This window comes from Rhopalosiphum maidis, chromosome 1, assembly GCF_003676215.2.
Source record: "Rhopalosiphum maidis isolate BTI-1 chromosome 1, ASM367621v3, whole genome shotgun sequence".
NCBI lineage: Eukaryota > Metazoa > Arthropoda > Insecta > Hemiptera > Aphididae > Rhopalosiphum > Rhopalosiphum maidis.
Genome location: NC_040877.1, coordinates 20217046 through 20234377, shown reverse-complemented (window position 1 = coordinate 20234377; position 17332 = coordinate 20217046). Strand labels below are relative to the sequence as shown.

The following is a 17332-nucleotide window of genomic DNA, read 5'->3' as shown; positions in this document are numbered from 1 at the left end:
TACACTCGTCGTTGTAAAACATACACTATCGCTATATACATTGCTCCAGTCAAAATATAATTATTAATTTAAAAAAATATATCTCCCACAATAGACTACAAATAATATTATGTATTTAATATTATTTTTTCCAACTTAAGTTTCATAATTAATGCTCGATTAAAAGTCGCATATAGGTACATACGTAGTAATAAATATCTGTAAAATTTGTATATATATCTGTTTAGGGAATAGGGGGTGAATATGTTTTAGACTCTACTCAACTCGATATAGACGACATATTATAATATATTGAGTTCATATATTTACGTTTACTTTATCGTACTTACATCTGGAACGTTTGCTGTCCCGAATATCCCTCTCAGCACTAACATGCACCTGGAAATAATGATTTCATCCGATATGTCTTCCATGACACTGGCCGCCTCGCCAGCGACCAAGGCCAAAAGTACTGGCGCACGGTATAGGTTCCAAAACAAGAACATTTCCCCGCGACTGGCTGTAGTACTGCCGATGTGACCAAACAAATTGCCGTTGGGATCCCAGAAAATGCGGTCGAAGCACAACACCACCTTGTTGAGGTTACCGAAACCCAGACGTTCAATGGCGGCAACTTTCCAGTCGGGCAACGGTGGCGAAAATTGTACAGTGTTCGGCAGCGACTGAGTCTTTTTGTTTGTGGATTGCTTCAATACGCCCAAAGGCAGTGTACAGAGTACGACATCGCCTGTAAATACGAAATTATATTATTATTAGTATGCTCTTATATATGTTGCGATACTATTATATACTTTAGTGACGTTAGGATCGCATTTTACCAATTAAAACATTAAATCAGAACATTCAGAACTGTTAAAGAACACTCATTTTTCAGAATACTACGTTTAAACTTTAAACACGTGTATACGAGTTGTATACTTATGTATGGTAAGCGTTAATCAAGTAATAATGCAACTATAATTGCATATAAACATATTTAATATGTATACAACATACAAATATTAATTATATGGTATATAAAGAAGACAGTTTTAATTTTGTGAAATTGATTACAAACACCTTGCCTTTACACGCCTTTACTGAATATTCCCTGTATAGAGAAAGTATGTAATATTAATATGAAATCGCTCTTTTCAACGTGGGGCATACTCATATAGAAAGAATGAAAAAGGTGTAGAATGTATTTAATACGAAACTAAGAATAGCCTAAGAGTAAGAACCGTCACGGACAATCTCAATTTTACCCAACTTGAAGAAAAACAAAAAACTGTATTGTTATTAGGAGTTTTGAAAGTTGATATCCCTCTAAACAATTATTAACTTTAAAACGTGTACTGCATCTTTCTGAAAAGTAATTTTTGATGAAAATTCATGAGATCGGCCTGGATAGTGTAATATTTAATAGTTGAACTTTAGATAGCCCATAATAAAGATAATAAAGAAAGGAAAAGTACGTCGGGTATTTGAGATTAGTCACGATAACAAACGGTTTTAGTTATGCAATGATGACATTTTAATTTTTACGGTAACAATAATACCGAAGTTTCTCAAGTTTTTAGAAATAAATTTTAAATATGAATTTATTGTGAATGGCCATGATAGTTCTAAGGTGACGATAGGTGACTATAGTAATTAAAGGAAAAATATATGTTAAGACTGATAAAAGAACACCCAAAATCAATGGTTGAGGTTATAGAAGGCATTGGAAAACAGCTTTCGAGAGCTTGTAACGGTAATTAAGAATAAACCGGAGATAAGGAATATCAAAGTAATTTTAACAATCTAAATATTAAAAAAAAAAAAAATGTTTAAATTATGTAACTTTGATATTTTTAGCCAATTTTATAACAGACGTCGAAATAGTTATCGGGTACTTAATTATTATTATTAAGCTTTTCAACCTTTGTATTGGGTTTTATAAATTTATTCCTCGCTTTTTACCCATATAAAATATTTAGTTTTCAATTTTCTTCGGCAATTTATAACATACAAATGTTAATATTACAGGTCATTATATATAACTTATGTAATATAATATGCAGTTAGGCAAGGCTATGTAAGGTACTTTTTTTTTTTTAATGTCTATTGATACTGCGTTCAAAACTTCAAATAGTTTTATAGACATCTATATAAAACTAGGTTATTACAAAATAATGGAAGACATAAACACTTTATAAAATCAATACAGAGGCTATAATATAACAATAAGAACCGATCAATTACATTAACGAGTTGTATATACACAAAAACCGCTCTTTTCAGTGTTGTTCTTATATTTTAAACTATTCTGATACAAAACTAATAAATCATCGACCTGGACAAAAAACTATAATTAATAATAATATATATTATAACACAGTTACATAATTATGCGATAATGTATAGATAACAATTCATTAAATTTAAAAATAAGTGAGTGTCATACATTTTTAATAATATCATTTTGCCATTTTCAACAATATGTTTTAATTTTATCGCAACACTGATTAATAAATAACAATGTAATTACTATACAACGTTAATAATAGAATATATTTAACACTAAAAATGTGTAATTATATTAGTTGTAAAAGAAATAAATTATGACTGTTAACGCAATAATAATAATTAAATTGATAAGTTGATTTTTTTATAAAAAAAATTGTTTATAACATATTGACTTACACCCTACCCATTGTACACCTCACATAAACGGATCAATGGTTATACAGAATCAAACAGAAGCGCTTTATGCCAAGGATGAATGATGAGTGTTTAATGTACACAATGAGAATTCGATCAACAAAAAAAAAAAAAAACTAATCGGAAATAAAATTAATTTCAAACAATAAAAGGCTGACAAAACGTATTTGGTCACATAGGATAGCATCAGACTCGTACACACGAGTGTTGATAATTTGATAATTTAAATTTTTTTCCCCTAGCTCATCCAAAAAACAAATTAATACAACATATTGCAGAGAAAACCTGACGTTTTTTTTCTTTTGTAACCCATCCGATTTTAATTTGAAATTCAAACACAAATCGAACAATAATACCGCGAAACTCAATCCAAATATCAATCAACGAGTCGATGGTGTTTTTAGCGCGTCATATTTATTTGGGATTTGGTTTCATGTATATTATACAAGTTTATGGGCAAACCGCAAACGTCAAAAATATATCTAAATTAATTGTCAAATGTCTGCAGACGATATTGGCAAACGACCATTATTTATGTAAATGTATAACATTGTTTTCTTTTCTGATTTGTCGATATTGTCGACATTTAAATTAAACACTCAATATTTGAGTACATTTTTTTTAGAGTTTTATAATATGAGATTTCAAATTTTTAATAGAAACTCTAACGAGTTGGGAAATGTAAAACCATATTCCTTACCTTTGTATACAGCTCCGGTTGTGTTTGATCGAGGATTAGTAGTTGAAACTTCCACACCATTTGGGCCATAAGTAATTTGTTTGACGGCAGTACTTAACTTAATTTCCAGACCTTCTGCCAAAGCTACAGGTACACACGAGTAACCATTTCGCACTGCAAACAAATAAATATTACAAACTTTTATTTTATATTATACACTTATAAAACATACATTAATAAATACAAAAATAAAAATCATAAACAATAAAAAGTTGAATTAAAGAGCGAACCAACGTATTAGTTTAAAACTGTTGACGTCAGAAAACAATAAGTATCCAAAAGCAGTTTTATTATTTATATTTTCTACATTCAAAATAATCTCAAGGTATAAAAACAAAAAACAATTTTTCTTTTTGAACATATTGAATTACCTTTGGAGAATATTTTTTTTTTTATTTCGTATCCCTAGGGCTTTTTTTATCCTCCTCGAAACATGCAATTGTACCCAATTTGAACAAATAAAATAATAAAACTAAATAGGTCACTAAGGAAATCGAGTTTCGATTTACTTTTGTCGAAGATTTAAATCATAACTTTTTATGTATTGAACTATTGATTAGCATATAAAACCAATGAAAAAATGGTTTGTTTGTTGCTGGGAGGGCAAAAAAAATCAAGAAATTCACAATCTCCTATTATTTATATATATTGTATTATACTTGATATTTATAAATATTTGGTTCGTAGAAATTTCACGCTAAACTGAACAACGGAACACCTACACAATTTGAATTATATTCAAAGTAAGAAATAGAGTTAAAAATATATCTCAATTTCTTTAATTTTTCAAAGTCAATTACAGTTGTCGAATAAATTATTATATTATGAGACATTATTAATTTTATAATTTCTCTTTCTCACACTTGGGAATTTACAGGAAACAATAAAAATGAGGGAAAAATTACCTTTCCGTAGTTTTCACCAACACAAAACACCGTTGTCAACCCCAACACATCATGCTAGTTTAGCGGCCTATTAGTAGTTTTAACTTTATATCCTATAAGTTTATGCAGACACTGCTTGGAAACACGGGAAGTTAACTCACTGTTATTGTAGGTATACTACACAGTAGAGCAGTGGTGTACGAGCTACGAAGACAAGGCATGGATTATCTTACGGGTGTTTTGGGAACTTTGGACTTTTGTTTACGGATTGAGTTAATTAGAACGACTGGCATAATAAGATTTCTGAAAGCATGCTGTTATTACACTTAGTCCCTATCCTCGCCAATGACATAGTAGTTGTATAGAACGAGACAATGAGAGCGAGTAGGTAGGATATCGTAATATAATAATAATAATAATAATATGTCGTATAATATTAGTCGTGATATCACACCCGAGGCGAGGCGTGAATACTCAGAGAGTCTGTTCATTGAAAATTTACCATTGTAGTCGGTAAGTAATATACATATAATATTACATCTGAAATTCCCGAGACAAAGTTCTAATGGTGGCGTGTGTTACAATTTAAAAAAAAAAAATTATAATTCTTATCACGTTTTATCCTCGAAACTATAAGAACACCGAGATTACGTAGGTATTATCTAAAATATAAAAGTACACGTACATTATTACCACAAATATTATTAATTTAAGTTTTCGCATTCTATAAGTATATAATTCTATCCCAGAAAAAAAGGAATTTCTTTCTTGTATTTTGTTTATGAACCAAAACGTAGCTTATGTTTAAAAATCCAGAAGATCGACTTACTATACTTACTAACTAGATAACAAATTTAGTTATGCGTATTACCATTTTTTGTGAAAATAATAACAATAAATTACCGTTACAGCCATTGGTTACTAACTGTGTATTTATTATTTTTTTAGATTAAATTACGTTAAAGTGATTTGTTAATCAACAACACATAAAGACGACATACTTAATTTTGGACGTTTATAGAGAACTTTTTTATAGTAGTCGCAACTGAAGTGCCTTAAATTTAAACCAATACAATTCACATGCATCTTTTAAGCCGTTAGACAATTTTAATACATTTCTAGTATGAATAGCTGCATATTATAAGACAAAAGCAGTGAATTTATATTTTACTAACAATATTAACAGTTAGTATAACAGTCTTTAACAATATGTAAAATATAGGTGTATAACTGGGTTATACGGTAGATATATATTACAATATAAGTGTAAAAATAGGATTTTCCCCTGAAATAAAAAGAAAAGAGGAAGTAATCTTCACCCGAGAACGAATAGGTCACACCCAGCTTACCCACCCACATCTTATCAATAAAGATCAAGCATCAATATGTGACGCGTTCAATATAAATCTAACAATAGAACATATAATGGTCACCTGTCCTAAATACTCGGAAGCCCGTCAAATTCTAAACAACCCGTTCTCAATACAGCATACCTTCAAAGAAGAAAACGCCGTAACAATTTACACATTTTTCTTACATTATAAAATCAAGTCAAAAATTGTGAAACTTTTTTCCAATATTTTCATTTTTTTTTTTTATTTTCTCTTTTTTTCCTTCCTTTTATCAATGAAACTTATAACCTGTAATTGATTTTAAAATAAAGTATGCTAAAAACATATTATGTAATTACAGCCTCAATTTATTTAAAATATATATACTATTTAAGTGCAAGCACGTATCATTATATCAATTGTTGCATTGTATTAGCTGGTTTTGTCTTTACAAACTCGATATTTTATTATTTTAATAAAGGCGACGAGTTATATTTGGAAATGCATTAGTTATTAATGTCGTACAATATTTCATAACATAGAAAAAAAAAAAAAAAACATAATAATGAAATGTTTTTCGTTATTTATTTCAACGAACATTTGTTATACATGGCCAACTATAGTGATCATTCTGGATTTTCATTTAAGATAAATGATAATAAATATTATGCGTTGGAAATAAAATATATTATTAGATTTGGAAACAATCTTGGCGATCGTATAAGTTTTATAGCTTAAATACGTATTGTTTTTAGTGTGCGTTTTAAATTATTTCCAAACAAATGGTTTGTGAGCAACAGAATCGTTATTATAGGTTTATTTATTGTAATGGTCTGTATTGGAAGTGTCTTGGTATTGACTGTAAAAATGTTTTCGTAATAATTATAAAAATAGCCAAACATCTGCAGACAATAAAAAAATAACTCGATTGTCTAGCTAATAAACGTGTTTAAAATTATTTAAATCGTCGTGGACACGAACAAAAACTTGGTGTTTGTATTGACTTCTAAAAAAAAAAAATAATAAAACTATAAATACACAATTACTTTAATTGATACAGTAGTTGAATTGAATCATTGTACTTAATTCGATGACTAATAATAATAATGTCACTCATTGTTGTGAATTGTAACAATATACAACTCCCTCCGTTCAAAAGAAAACTAATTGGTTAGCTTAGATTCTTATTTAATCCATACTAAAATAATTCAATAATAAATGAAACTTAAATGTTTGATGTAGCAAAGGGTTGGTTTGAAATTTTGAAATTGAATAATATTGTTCCATAATAAACGGGAGGTTTTTAATTTTTCACGTAGTAGGTATGTGATGTGTTTTAAATTATTTTTCATATTACCTATGTTAACGCAAACAATTTATTTTTATTTTTTATTTTGTCGGGTATCATCAGATATAATATAATATCTATAATACCTTGTATGCACGTATATAGCTTCCACAAGTAAATAGTTACATGAAATAATAAGACAAAATTTTAAAAATGGTTTTTTTTTTCTTTTTTTTAATCCTTAATTTTTTTACATTTTAATGATATTTTTCATGTCATACAAAAAGAAAGTGCTTATTATTTTCATTTTAACTTAAGACTACCAACAATTTATTTATTATCATAAATATTATAATAAATGTTTGAATGTTTCAGACAGATGCTTGTTGTAGAATACTTTTTTACATTTATTTTAATATGCGTTATATTTTAAACATTAACAATTTAGTAATTAACGTAAAATAACATAACAATAGGGTTTAAATACAAACAATTTAAATTTCACAAAACACAGTAGTCAACGTTAGTACAATCATAATATTGTTCAAGATTGGCACCGATTTTACCTATCAATAGTATTTAAGGCTAATTATTTATAAACTTTCATTTTACAATTAATACACTTGATATATTACGTGTTAAAGTTATGATACACTTTATCAAAATAACTAAACAAATTAAGATTTTTTTTTAAGTTAATTTGTGGTTATATTTTGTGTATACGTAATATTATATTGTATTCCATTTAATTAAGAGATACACAAAATATATTATTTATGTATCACTCGTATGATTCTTACATCGTTGAAACTGCCTCTAAACGCGCCATATAACACGCTTGTTTATGTGGGACGTGGGTTATGGCCGTCATGGGTAACTATATATTATATTATACATATAATATAATGCGTACGATAATTTTGATTGTAACATTAATAATACACAATCGTAAAACCGTTTATTTTCAGTTTAATTTCGTTTAGATGATCAGAGAGATTTTTATGTTCATAATCGATCGATCAGTGTACATATTTCATTATAGGAGTTGTGTTTGTCTAAAATCCATATTAATGGATAATATCCCTAAATATCACCTAAGCCCTGTTGTATGTACAGAGATTTTTTCAATACATTGAGCTGTAACTTATGAAGACCTATCACAGCGAAATGATAATTATGATTTTAAATATTTTTCACAATACCTGCCTACTCGATGAATGAGAGTCGAGTGATTATAGTTACATAATAGGTACAGCGGTTATGAAAAAACTTAAAAAAACGTAAAAAGATCAACCTATCGTCGTGTCAATAAAGAAATCATTTAATTTTTAGTACTAATTCTCAATTGTTGTTTATTACAATCTCACGCGTTTTTCTCATTATAGTTTACCGGGTAGATAGGTATATACGCGTATGTTGCTCATAAAATCTGTGGTTTATTTTATCCCCGAAAGAACGCAATTAACCTCGTTTACATAAGTGATTCATCTTATCAAAAACCGATCGCGCACGCAGCGTGAACTGAGGTTTTGCGAACGGTCAGTGGTGGATTAGAGAAAAGTGTTTTGGTCCATAAACCGTGTGGGTGTGACTATACGAGTCAACGATATACAGGATATAATATTATCACGTTGTATAATATATACCTACGTGCTCGAGGTCTAGATGTACATTGTGTCCGGATACCATATTTTAATATTAAAAAAAAAAAAAAAAAAAAAAAAAAAGGAATACCGCCTAAATTTACACTAATGGGACCGGATTACTACTTAGTCAGTGAACATTAATATATGTATATTGTACATAGAGTAATATTAAAAAATATATGTATATATATCGTTCTAATTTAGATCAGAAACGGATAAAGTCAAACTGTAGGGGGTTCAGTTATAATTGCTCCGATCAACACTACGGCACGGTCAGATACGTATTAAAGTTTTATCAAGATCCGCTGTTGGCCATCTCACCACACCACACCACTCCCCGTCACCAACCCGTTAACGGTCAGCCCGGTGCCCACTCTTCCGTTCGCCGAGCGGTCTCTCGCTCGCTTCTGACAACTGTCGGAATAGTACGACTAATGCACCCATTTACATTATATTATACGAAGCGCGCGTAGTCGAATATTAAATAATAATAAAAATCAATAGCTGACCGGCCGTCGTCGTTGTATTGCTGCCGCGGTGACGGACGACGCGATGCGCGCGGCAAGACGCGAGGTAGGTACGTAATAGGTACTGAGACGTATACTACGTTTTCATGTGATATTATAACGTATACCGCGGTATACGACACGACTACAATTTTCTAATGTTAATGGCATTTATAGAGTATACACTATACACGAGACGCGGCGGCGGGTAAAACGTCCGTTTTAATTACGCCGAACGACGATCCGGGTGCGTCTTTATATCGCGTATATTATATTATTTATTATGCATATTTAAATATACACGGGCGCGCATCGTTGCTGACGAAGAGCGTACAAAACGTTCGGGAATTCCATCGCGATTGTGCGTTCGAGCACAAAATTGTAACAAGATTTTGTACACACGAAATCATTCATAAAAATGTTACACGTCTGAACGCTAAAATATAAATAAAACGTAAAAACATACGTATAAACGTTTACTGCCTACACTCGTTTAAATTTTAAACGCGTTTTTCACCATAATACGATGATCTGCGTGCACCGTTCGATAACAATAATAAAATAGACGGTAACCAGTTGAGCGTACCTGTACTACACGACTACGTCGTATTATTTATATTATCGTTTTCACACAATATACGCATAGTCATATGAAACGACATTATCTTCCAAATGAACTCTTGTATACGATATAATATAATACTATTATATTGACGTACTGCGGCGGACTGTATTTCGGTAAACGGACAAAACGACAAATCGATATGGCAGTTGGAGCACACGGACTTGGACGGGTTCGAGTGCCGTCGCCGACGTAATCGATTGCGAGTGCACCGGACGATCGTAGGCTTGTCGGATAATATACAGTGGACGGAACAACAATAATAATGTCGTACAGATATCGAGCGCCTAATCCTAATCACGTCTTGTAGTGTGTCGCCGGACCACTGAATTGTGTGATTCGTTAGCGGTGCCAGCAGTACGCGTGCCCCGTCGTAATCAATGCCAATTGACTATAATAATGATTATTATTAAACGTACAATAATAATAATAATAATAATTTATCGTACGGGTATTACGGGGTATTATAAGGTATTATAATATCATCTTTACACGACAAAGCGGAGCTTAAATTGTTACGGCCTTGTTACGTCAAACCGTGGATTCGGATTATTCCAACGAATGGATTCAAACGGGTTCTATAATATTATATTATTATATAGTGCCTACCGTGTTGTCTTTTATTATTCGTCAAATTTTGGTTGGTTTTTTTTTTTTTTATATTCTCTATAAGTACATATTAATTTAATAGAAAACATGTAATGTTAATCCCAAAACTTGAAAACATTCGAGTATTTAAATAATGTGTAACTAACCCTTTATAATCTATCAAACGTCTTGTTAACATTATAACCCATCCAGTAACTGTTGATATTGATCTGTTAATATCATTAAAATTATTTATAAATTATTGTAATTGTGTATTTACATTTTTTATTATTGTATACGAAATGATGCACGGGTGACATTAGAGAAAACTATATAATATTTATAACTGTAATAAAAACGTCAATTAGTTAAAACCGTCGGTGATAGTTATCAGTAACTAACTGTTTGATCGTCTCGAATAAAATAATTAAGTCTGTATATTATAACAGAATGTGTGTCACACGATGCGGAAAACGTCACATCGTTTAACTTTCAATGAAAAATAATTGTATTTATAATCAATTTATCGTATGATTGAAGTAATAACGACTAACGAGTAAATAATAAACCAATTGTAAGTTATAATGGGTAGGAACACAAGCGAATCCAAACTCTAAAGAGCTGAAAATGTGGAGAAACTTGTATGTGCGTTATACACACATATTAGTCAATATCAAGCCAAATAAGCCAATAATGATATGTATTAAACATAATAGCGTTGAGACAATTTGAATATACAGTACTTATTTGGTTTTTGGGCACAGAAGAATTAGAATTTATCATGTAGTGTTCGTCTTACATCTAGTCGTGTATACTTATATCGTTATAATAAAATATAACTAAAAATATTTTAAATTATACATTTGTGATACCAATTTAAATACATAGCGATACAGTAATAAGCATTATAAAAACAAATATATATATATAATGCTTAAAAGATAAAAATCGTAAGCAATTTGTATTTACATAGAACACGTGAATACTTAGAGATAGTTATAATAATATAACACATTTATCATCTTTGGCTTTAAGAATGCTTTACTAAAACAGCTAAAAGATGATTAAATATTTTTATAATGTATCCATAATGTTTTTATTCTCTTTAAACCTGAAATATTTCATTCACATGTTTCAAAAGAAACGAGTACTTATTGTAATTGAAAATGTACACATCCGCTTTATTTTCCCTATAGCGATTAGACGTCGGTAAACACTAGCGTCTATTTATGATGGCTCGAATACGTACTTTTCAACCCGCTCGAAAACGATGATATTACATATTACGATACATTTACGATATTGAAATGCACATCATTTTACAGTAATTTTGTACTGACACAAGTCATACAAGTCGCACGAGTAATGTAATGTCGAATAATCGATTATTTTAAAAACCGTCGTAAAAATCGAACCATTCCCGATCACATTTATTTAAATTTTAGCGAGTGGGCCCGAGACTTTTTAAGGTGCGCCGTCGCTGTATAGGTAAGTATAGTGCACATATATATATATATATTATATATGGAATACAATAACAAATTTATTCGACGACGGGACGGGAAGCACTAACGGCGGCGGATAGACCAGCTATTCGGTGGCAATCACACGTATAACGAACAACACTTAATGGGGCACCGGCGGATTAATTAATACACTCGAGTGTACGCAGTACTATATTTTATATTTATAGGGAGGATAACGCGTCGCGGGATAAACGCAAAGCTCTACGAACGCCGCGCGTGTCTATATCGTCGTCGTCCCCCCACCGATACATTATATTATGCAGTACGTATATACGTATATATGATATAATATATTATTGTATTACTGTCGCGCAATATAACCGCCGACCGGGGACAGGCTCCGGGTCACACAAATCACGGACACTCTGCTACTACGACTACTATTACTACTACCCCTCGCGGCGTCACCCTCGGCCCGGCATTAGCGTCGCGCGCAGCGTTTTCGTCGTCGAATTCGCCGTCTTCGCCGTTTCCTCCGTCGTCGTCGTCGTCGTATCAGTTCGATTATATCCCGCGCGCGCGGCTTTGCCGGACTAGTAATTTTAATTAGGAACGTGACACGACCGTCCGCCGTCCGATATATATATATATATATATGTGTGTGTGTGTAATATACACCCACGCGCCGCCCCGCGCTGTATTATTATTATTATTATTATTGCCGTTATACGCGTATATTACTGTTATATCGTTCATACACATCTATGTGTATATATACACCTCTAACGGCGAATTCCAGCGCCTACCCTACGGGGTATTTTGTCATTGCGGCGCGACGACCGCAAACTCCTCGAACGACGAGAAATGCGATAGTATCGAGTGGGCGAGCGCCGCCGCGGGCTCATTACGCGGCCGACTCGCCAGAGCCCCCGGGCGCGTATAATTAATAGGATTTTCCCTCGGATTTTCCGATCGAACCGTCCCGCCATCAGCCAATGTCTGGCCAAAGGTTTCCGCGACCCGTCCGCGGCCATCATAACGACACCCACCGCTGTGTTTGTGCGCTGCAGTGCCATTCGACGGGTTTCCCGTCGGGTTAGAGAGGGTCCGCGGTTCTAGAAACCTTCGGGAAACACGTCGGTCGTGCCTGTTCGGACTTCCGTGGGTTTTCTAGCTTTAAATGTGGAATTCCGATATCGGCGTGTCGAGTGGTTTCGAAAACTGGTTAATATGCACGGAGAGTAGTGTTTGCTATGTAATATAGATGTGGAATACGATGTGCTGTGATGTATCTAGACGAAAATACAATAATCAATCATATTACTCGTTCGAAAAACTAAGCGCCAAACACGAATGAAAGAAGTTGAATAAAAATACCAGACGTCATTATACAGAACCATTAATATATATATATATATGCAAATAATAACAATTTAAACGGATTTATAATACATGTATTATGTTTTTTTAGTGAAATACTCGGGATTAAATGATTAAAAAGTTCAAGCCCAAGCGTTTTTAATTATATTTGAATCGATAAATACATATTTATTAATTTATTGACTCTTTTCATTATTTAATTCTAAAACTTTTTATTTTTTCAAGATACTTTATTTGAATGTCGCTTATTAATAAAAGTTAATGATTATTATTTTCTTGAAATAAATAAAAGGATACAGAGAACTAACTTTAATTTCGTTAAATATAATCCAAATAATTTTAAACTCGAGCAGGTAGCCGAGTAATCCATTAAGAAGAAAAATCTAATATTTACTATAGTTGGTTGATACAAAGAGTTTTATGCCGTAGTCCTTTGTATGTAATATTTTTTTATTAGTTTAGACTGCGCAAATGATGAAAAAAAGAAAATAATATTACTCAAAGGACCACCATAATAAATTTGCTGTTTCCTTCAATAAACTTTATTGCAATTTACGTTAGCACCTCTCGTACATTAAATTATGCTATTAATTATTAGTTTTCTTTAATACTATCAAACATTACAAAATATGAAAGCCGAGTAGAGTATAATGGTTTTTAAAGTAAATTAGAAAATATAATTTTTTTTCAAGCTATAATTTATTATGACTATAATAATTAATTTCTTATTTGTGTATTGCAAATTAATTTATAATACAAAGATAGTTGATATTATATTTAACACTATATAGGTACAGAATAATAAACAAGTTATATATGTAGCTCTAAAAAATGTGTTTATTTGGGTAAATAATGATTTAAATATATTCGATGCAGAAATAAGCTATTTATTTACATGCATTATACGGTATAATAATATAATGACTCGAGACTTGAATATTTAAATCGTTATTATTGCGTCGTCAAAACTAAATAATAATATATTGGTATGTATTTTGAAAAAAATGTTAAAATCGTTATTTACATAACATAATGTACGCTCTAATGTCAATGGAAAAATTTACGCGAATCGGATTTTCTGTTTGAACATACATTATATTATTATAATACGTGTTCTATATCAAAAATGAGTTGGCACACACGTGCAAAGCTATTATAATATTACACGCGGAAGATAGCACACACACACACACAAACACTGTCGAGAATGTATTATTATTATTATTATTATTACACCTTTGACAGATAATTATCATATTGTACCGTTTGGTGGTATTCTTGTCGGCCGATAATGGGTTTCTGGATATGGAGACGATAAATCGCCGCGGTCCCTACGTAGGACGAAAAACTCCGACCGCGAAACTGTATAGACTATACATAATAACCCAGTATAATATATAGTATACTAATATAATATACCTATAATTTATAATAACATAGGTACTATATAACATAATAGTGTGGTCGAATTCGACGATAATCTGGTTCTAATAGTAAAATACTACTAGATTCCCAGCGATAGAATCAAAATGTTTACGAATAGGTGTATAAGGACGACATGGTACCTTAATTGATATAAATATTATTATACGAGAAAAAAATGGTAACTGTTTAAGTATTTTATAGGTACCAAACCTACACACATACGTGATCCGAAATCTTATCTCGATCAACACAATTCGGACTTGTAGACATCGTACGTATATATATATATTATAATATGTATAATATAATATATAGGTAGATTTTTGAATAATTAACAACTGTTTTTTTTCCTCTGTTGATTCGCATGAAAATCGTTAAGCATCGGACAATCAGCCGTTTTCAGGTATTTATTGACGTATATATAGGTACAAGATAAAATAAATACATTATGCGAAATAGTGCGCGTTTTTATAATATTAAAATATCATAGAGTTTGATAAAATGTATTACTGTACCGAATCGAGTAAACTGTAAACAGTGGATTCCAGCCATAAAAATAGTAAAAAAAAAAAACAGTAGACAAGAACGAGAGTGAACATTTCGTTCGTACGTTACTCAAGATCGAATTCGAGAGAGGGTGACGAGGATTACGAACACCCTAACCGTAGCCCGCACGTATGGTTTTCGGTTAAATCAAATTAATTTACGCTTTACTCTGAGTTCGTCCTTAAACACTATCGTATAGTGCTATGGATATTTTTGAATTTCGAGAAAGAAAAATAAACGACAGTCGTCCGCCATCGGTACATAATATACTATAAATATTAAACTCGTATGTACAGACGAGGATTCGACGACGGTGACAATTGCATTCAGCGTTTCCGGTCGTTGTGTGTCACCGTCGCCGCAGAAGACCCGAAGTCGGAGCAATAATAGTGAGAAGGATAGAATCGGAGCAAAAACAAGAAGAAGAATAAATAGGAAGAAGGAATGAGACCGGCACACGTGACGCATCGCGGTTTGTGCACGATACCACAATACAACAACGGTATGATATTATGTGGTCGCACCGCGTGCGAGAGACAAATGACCGCCGAAAAATAAATAAGGAAAGAGAAAAATACAACCGGTGAACAACGTGCACTCGCACACCACACGACGGACGACGTGGCGTTGTAGGCGTCACCCGAGTAAATGCGTTTCTCTTGTCGCCCGTGCCCGTGGAACTCCCGAATCCACTTAATTATCATATACGCCGCCGCCGCCGCCGCCGTCGTCCATAAAACAATCGCCAAAGACGGAGAACGGCATAAAGATAAAGAGAGAGAAAAACGTGTTTTCACACACGCACACACACATTAAGACAAATCCAAAGAAATCTATCAAAGCAACACGAACGGTCGACCGGGCGTGTTTTTTTCTCCATCTTTATTTTTCATCCTTTCCGCGAGAAACACTCGCCGCTACATATACGTATAGTTGCGCGCACGACATTTCCATTACGAACGTACGACGACGACACTATATTATAACATTTATACAACACTATACAAAACGGCACCGGCGAACGAGATGGGTTTTTTTTCTCTATAGATAACCTAACCTCGTGTTACTACGCGACCGACTGTATTTATTTGTCGTGTACTTACAATAATATAGCCGGCGGCGGCGGCGGCGGCGTTGATACCGATGAAAAACGAAAAATTTTTATTTTATATAAGCCACGCCGGTGCAGGCTTAAAATTGGCCGTAGACGACGGCGACGGGGTAGAGCGGCAGTAGAGTACCCGTCGTCGGCGTTCGACAACCTATGTAATATATACTCGTACTCGTAATAATATAATAGGTAAGTCGTCCCGAGCAGTGGCAGCCGGCCCGGTAGCCGTAAATCAAACGAAACTGCTGCAGTGAATAAAATATTACGCGCTCGCCGACCTACTGCTGCCTACGAGGCCTATAATAAATAATACGCGTACGAGCACACCGAAAAACAATCGAGAAAACCTGAATGGAAATTTTCACGTTTGACTTTCGGAACAGCTTACTTATAGCCTCATCGGATCACCTTCGGCCCACGTGCGTTCCGACGATTTTTCGAAGGCGGTACGTCAATGGGTATTATAGGACACGCGTCGGTCTGGACCAATCGTTTGTCGTTTTTCACACGCTTTTTAGTACAGCATCAATGCGTGGGGCTCTATTTTCACAACTGGTACTCTTTATCAATTGAAGTTATTTAAATATTAGCATAAATCATTCTTATATACGTACCAATTGTAATCGAGACCTAGATACGCATTTAAAACGTAGGGATGTCTATAGCGGGCAATCGCATTGGACTGTCATATTTTTATATAAGAATGTTTATATTTATAATTTCTTATATAAATATTGCAATGTGGTTGGAAAACTTTTTTTATCTCATTATTGTTCACCTGCAACGAACGGAAAACTACGGCGTTAGAGTGTTGTATATTCGGTTAATATTAAAAAAAAAGTCATAACTGAAAACTTATTTGAATATATTAGAGTATACATTTTTCAGGCCAGTATTTAAATATGCATTAAACAATATTATTATATTTATATCGACAACAATAAACTAATTGCAAGTCAAAAGTTTGAAATATGTTTATGCATATAAAATCATTTTATACGTCAAACAAGAAAGACATTATTGACTTAATATATTATTAGCTTTTACCATTGATTAAACGGCTAAATGAAATTGAAATTAAACATGATACTATACGCTACGAAATACGAAAAGAACCA

General features: G+C 32.5%; 1 protein-coding gene across 1 annotated transcript in view; it reads right to left on the bottom strand.

Annotated features, from left to right (window-relative positions):
• The window catches only part of LOC113549832 (lysine-specific histone demethylase 1A), a 354689-nt gene that overhangs the window by 2208 nt on the left and 335149 nt on the right, over positions 1 to 17332 (bottom strand). Inside the window, exons 13-14 of the mRNA XM_026951307.1 lie at positions 3383 to 3535; positions 330 to 727 (exon numbers count right to left, since the gene is read on the bottom strand). Coding sequence (XP_026807108.1) covers positions 330 to 727; positions 3383 to 3535 — 551 coding nt within the window. The remainder of the gene's footprint in view (positions 1 to 329; positions 728 to 3382; positions 3536 to 17332) is intronic.